We start from the raw sequence: 6,000 nt of genomic DNA on the forward strand, positions 1-6,000 counted from the left end.
TTATATTGATTTCAAGGATAAACAGAATCAATCATTAATAATTACATTATAAGATGACCCATAGGGTTAATCATATTCTTAGAAACTCTGACTATGGAATCAAATATAGATGCACAAAGACACAACCGTGCAGCATTCACAAGCAGGCTGTATGTATTACCAGTCATAAAAAAGGAGGTGCATCCACTAGCACACGACTAATGAACTGGTGGAAATAACAGCACTATTATTCTGCTTTCTTAAAAAAGAAAAGCACAAACAGCTATAAAGGAAAGTTAGTCTCTGATTGACCACCTTGCCATGTTGGCTCTCAAATTCAATCTCTGGAAATGCAATGCTGGACGTGGGCACAGCTCACCCTCCAATGGCCCGACCTCAAAGCTGAAAAGCAATGATGCCCCACACCCTCTGCAAACAGAATCCAAAGCCTACCAGTTCAGCTATACTTCCAGGAATAGATAAATAAAAGAAAAGAAAACCTAAGATCAGTTTGAATGAGGCTAATCTTATCTCTCAGCCAACCAACAAGGAATCCTAGCATTTCATGGACAGAAGGAACATCAGCAAATAACCGGAGCTATTTTCATGCAAGGGATTTCCCTTTTTCTCCCCGCCCTTTTCAGGACATTGTATTTAGTCACACTGAACTTCAGCAAAGCAAGACAAAGGGGAAAAAAAGTTGTTTGTGAATTGTTTTTCCAGGGCAGCAGTAACAGTCTAAAAACGTCCCACCACCAAAGGCGACCCACGGCTCTCCAAGCAGTTGTGTATTTCATGGCTTTTTTTAGATGCAGAACGCCCCACCTTGTGATTTTATAAAGCTAAATTGAAAAGTTTTAATCATTTAACTGGGCCTTAAGTTTACTTTAAGTGTTTATTAAAAAGTTTAACTAATTAACAGACCTTCTGCATGCTCAAATATACAAACAACCCAAAATAATTTCACTGTTTGCATTGCACTGACTCATTTAAAGCAGTCAGATAACTAAAATATTATTGGAATGCTAATTATGCAGCTGCAACACTTACAAGACAGCATCAATGCTTGCTCTCTACTAACAAAGAGTAGACCAAAAAGCCCATTGCTCCAGCATCCCACCTTCACCAACAGCACACAGCAAGCACTTAGTGATTGCTTCACTTGTACACCGTCCCACCCCACAAGATATGGGTTTCAAACCTTCCCAATCAGAAACAGGATTTCTGAATGTGAAAGCAAACTCCCAAAGGTCTCAGTGTTCACCCACTTGCTTTCTGAACCCAAACCTAGCAACCTGATTCCAACACCATCACTCAGCTGCACCCCATGCAGTGCACACAAGTGATCTGAACTGCCACCTGTTGCTCCTTCAGATGCCACTTGTTCCTGTTCTTTAAGAGGCAGAATTATTCTGTCTTCCTTTGACTCAACACTATCGGTCCTCTATCTATAGGACCAAGATATGTTATTCTGCTTAGAAAGCTGAGAAGAAAAAAAAAAATAATCATAAACTTTATACCAATAAAATTCCATTTTGGGGAGATTAACCTTAAGTGGAATCTATTCAGATGAAAATACTTCCATATAATTGAAAGTGTTGGGCAGAACTTCAGCTGCAGGCTCAAGTTTAAGAAGCGACTTGAAAACGTACCTGAAATGGTTTCTGTTATTGAGTACATCATAACAAAAAGTAGCACACAGTCCTGACACATCAAGATGCTTTTTCACTGTTGATACAAAATAATAAATAAGCAGACTCCTTGAAAAGAATTAGCAAAAAGCATCAAAATCATAGAATCACAGAATGGCCTGGGTTGCAAAGGAGCACAACACTCATCCAACTCCAACCCCCTGCTGTGTGCAGGTCACCAACCAGCAGCCCAGGCTGCCCAGAGCCACATCCAGCCTGGCCTTGAATGCCTGCAGGGATGGGGCATCCACAGCCTCCTTGGGCAACCTGTGCCAGTGCCTCACCACCCTCTGGGGGAAAAACTTCCTCCTCATATGCAGCATAAACCTCCCATCTCAGTTCAAACCAAAATGGTGACATACCTCAAAAAACTAAATCAAAACAACTGAACTCCAAAGCCACACGAGCTTTATTGGTCTTCAAATATACTCCACTTTTTACAAACAATAGTCTGGAGCATAGGTTACAGTAGGTTACAGTATCAGCACTTTTAAAATTGCATACTATATTTTGGGAAAATATTCCAGTACAGGCTTGATTTGTTTTTATAGTTGCTGTTTCTCTACCTGTCTGTTGAAATTAATGCTGGCCAAGCACAAGAATGGAAGGAAAAAAGGTAACAGGTTTCTCTTCTGCATTAGGAAGGGTTTGCTCATTATACCTTCCTACAAATTAGCTAAGCTGAAGCCCTCACTAGGACACCTCTGCTTTTTTAATTATGGCATTAATGAAAAGATCTGCAAGAACAGCCAAGACACCAAAACCTGTCACTGCCTCAAAGATTTCGAGCCCCCTAAAATTAAAACTTCATTCTACCTTTCCCCATTAGTTACATTCTCTTCACCAGTCCAGATACCTTATGAACACCCAGTAAACTAGAGAATTGCACAATCCGTCAATAAAGTAAGCGTATTTTGAACTACTGTCCATATGACTCAATTTGTCAGTAAAAACTGCCACCAGCGCTGCGCTTGCAGAAAAATGTCCATAAATGCATTATTGCGACTGGCAGATCGATGTCCATAATAAAAACAAATAGATTTAACAAGTGCTTGCTTTTACGAGTCGTGCCATTGGTGGGATGCGCATTCGGCTTCACCCGTCAACTACGGGGAATGGGTAATACAGGCCAGGTTAGGCACTTGCTGACTTCACCAGTGTTACAAACAGGAAATTATTCCAACGCAGGAAATCTTTACAAGCGTTAGGCCGAAGCCTAATGCCTTCAGGATGTACTTAGAAGTTTCACATGTTCAGAATTCAACATACTGTTCTGCGAAATATAAAATGAGAAGCGTTGCCGTTATTACAAAATGCAAGGCTTTCTGTGGAAAATAAATGCAACTCGGGTCAGCTAAATCCCTAGCAGACAGCTCACTATGTTCTCAGGTTGATGTAAACACCACAAAATGCCCAACAACCCAGGACCTGAAGCTTGGCTCCCCTAAAGTCAATGATTCAGCACTTACACCAATACAGCACAAGGGCCATCACAGCAGGAACAAGGCCTCAGTCACCACAAAAGATAATCCCATCCCTTGTATCAGAGATGAAGGGCAGGGCTCACAAGGAAGTTCTGCACTGGCTGCTCGGAACACAGCCAGGTAGAGCAGCTGGAATACTAAGGCTGAATCAGTTGTTCTCACTCCCCCAAATTCCAACCTGCACGCGGCCGTAGACAACAATACTACAAGAACAGCTGTCCATGTCTCCAACATACTCTCCTTTGGATTTTTTTACACTACTGTTCCTTCTAATAAAGTTTCCCATCACTGAAGTCAGTTTAAGCAGAATTTCTTCGGCACAGCCTTTCCATCTTATCCACGCAACAAACTTAATACTTTTTCTCCACAAGCCCTTGAATTAGCCATTCAGGGAAACCCCGATAACCTTCCCAAAGGGCATGAGCTTCTCCTTCAGGCTACCATTCCTTTAGTGATGCCATTAACTGATTCTCCACATACGTTAAGCATTAAGCAGTGGTGACAAGTTAATTACAGAGTTATCAAGAGATAAAGTAGTCACGGTAACACAAGTTGCAATATAACTACAACAGTTTCCTATAGAGCTTCTGTTCAGTTGCTGGTGTAATTGGTGTAATTAACTTGTCATGGATCAGAATGCAGATAGGAACTGCTAAAGCCACCTTGCAAGCTCACATGGGTACATCTTATTTCCTCTGAAGCTTGAGACTTTGGGTGGAGTTGTCCAGATGCGCTATGCTTCTGTTTAAAAACAAAGCAGACAAAACTTTTTTACTTGGGCATCTCCAATTCTGTCACACAAACTCACAGATCATTCCAAGAACGCAAACTGGGCAAATTCCTGAGAACTGTGCCTCGTTACACACAAGTAGCCTGCACTACAGGGACATGTAGGGGCCTTTGCTTCATAGAAAATAAGCTTCAGAAAGCACCACAGATGTCAACTGTGTATAAAGAAGTTTAAAGATTACACAAACTGGAGAGACAGACCTGTTTGAACCCTGCCCTAAAATGAACACCTGGCATAATAACTTGGGTTTAAAACAAAGTGCTGTGCTATCTGTGTCCACGTTCCAAAGCCTAAAACCCCATGGGAGGCTGCCCCACTGTCACCAACCCTCCATCTCATGGCACCATGCACAGCCACAACGGCCCAAACTTTAACCCTCAAGAACTTTTCCTAGTGGGAAGCCACGTACAGGAGCACAGCTCCTTCCTGAGCTGAAGGACAGCCCGCATGCAAGGCAGAAGGAATCCTAACACAGGAACTGCCTTGTGCTATCATGGCTCCCTTAAGCTGCGTGTCTGTGCACACAGGGATGACAAAAAGCCCCAAGGCAGATCACAGAATCACACACAGAATCACAGAATGGCCAGGGTTGGAAGGGACCTCAAGGATCGTGAATCTCCAACCTCCCACCACAGGCAGGGCCACCAACCTCCACATTTCATAGCAGCCCAGGCTGCCCAGGGCCCCATCCAACCTGGCCTTGAACACCTCCAGGGATGGACGGGGCATCACAGCCTCTCTGGGCAGCTGCTCCAGCACCTCACCACTCTCATAGGAAAGAGCTTCCCCCTGACACCCAACCTCAATCTTCCCTCCTTCAACTTAAAGCCATTTCCCCTTGTCCTGCTGTTATCCACCCTTTCAAAGAGTTGATTCCCCTCCTGTTTGTAGGCTCCCTTTAGGTACTGAAGGCTGCAATGAGGTCACCCTGCAGCCATCTTTTTTCCAGGCTGAACAAGCCCAGCTCCCTCAGCCTATCTTCGTAGGGGAGGTGCTGCAGCCCTCTGATCATCCCCTGATCAGGGAGGCAGTGCTGTGTCTCGGCGGATCTCAGTGTTAGAACATGAGCAGGGCAGCGAGGCCACAGCCGCCCCGTGCCCAGCTCGCTGCTTCTCGGCTGAAGCGCGGCTCTGCCTGCGCTGAAAATCGCCAGATGCCAAAACCTTTGCACTAAAGCAACGTTTCCTCCCCAAACGCTACAAGTAGGAAGGGCCGCGGATGCAGGAAGCGAGCCGTCCTCCTCACTCACTGCACACACACAACTTACAGAGACACCGAACTTGCAACGCAGACACGTGCAGCGCTTCCGACCGCTCACCGCCCCCCGCCGCACCGCCGAGTTCTCCCCGCCCCGCTCCCGGCCCGACCCGCAGCACCGCCCGCCCGCCCCGGCTCCTCCTCCCACAGCCATGAGGCCGCCATCAGCCGGGCCCAGCGGTCCCGCACAACCTTACAGAGCACACGCGGGGCTCGGAGGGGCGGCGGCAGAGGCAGAGCAGCCCCGGTGAGCGATCTCACCTTGCGGGCCCGAACCTCGTGGCCGCTGGTCGCCTCCGCGCTCAGCTGCTCCGAGAGCCGGTCTGGGCCTCTTGGTAAACATTCCCCACAACCCCACGGGGGCCGAAAGGAGCGTGCTGAGTTCTGGCTGCTGCGGCGAGCTGGGGGCAGAGCGCGAGATTTGCTGCGCGGCCCAGTTCGCCATTTAAAGCGTTCCCTCGCCTGTCCTTTGCTTAGTGCCGGGGTGCGGGCAGCCGGCCCGCTCCGCTCAGTTTGCACGTTTACAAGTTCCGCAAACCCAACTTCTAAAAGGCAGCACGTGGAGAGGAAAGCAGAGCTTTGTTTCGCCTCGCAAAAGGAGCGCTGCTGAAGTTTGCAGCTCTCATTTTTCACCTAAAGATTTTTCTTGCTGTCTGAAACTTACACCTGAGTTACATCAGCAAAAAAATTTTTATAGTGGTGCTGTAGGGATGCAGAAGTTATCACAGAATGGGGAAGTGGAGGAATCCACGTGGGAAATAACAGAGCAGCTTTAAAAAGTCATCACAGAACCCTAGCA

General features: G+C 46.4%; 1 protein-coding gene across 3 annotated transcripts in view; it reads right to left on the reverse strand.

Annotated features, from left to right (window-relative positions):
• MGMT (O-6-methylguanine-DNA methyltransferase) overlaps positions 1–5,608 on the reverse strand; it is a 158,815-nt gene extending 153,207 nt beyond the window's left edge. For all 3 annotated transcript variants that reach the window (XR_006168790.1, XR_006168791.1, XM_042818804.1), the window contains exon 1: positions 5,463–5,608. Coding sequence is in view for 1 of the 3 variants with exons in the window: in XM_042818804.1 (XP_042674738.1) it covers positions 5,463–5,544 (82 nt within the window). In the remaining 2 variants the exon portion in view is untranslated. The remainder of the gene's footprint in view (positions 1–5,462) is intronic.
• Between the last annotated feature and the right edge of the window lie 392 nt (positions 5,609–6,000).

This window comes from Centrocercus urophasianus, unplaced genomic scaffold, assembly GCF_019232065.1.
Source record: "Centrocercus urophasianus isolate 14NV4802_14NV808 unplaced genomic scaffold, USGS_Curo_1.0 seq_17, whole genome shotgun sequence".
In the NCBI taxonomy this organism is placed as follows: Eukaryota; Metazoa; Chordata; class Aves; order Galliformes; family Phasianidae; genus Centrocercus; species Centrocercus urophasianus.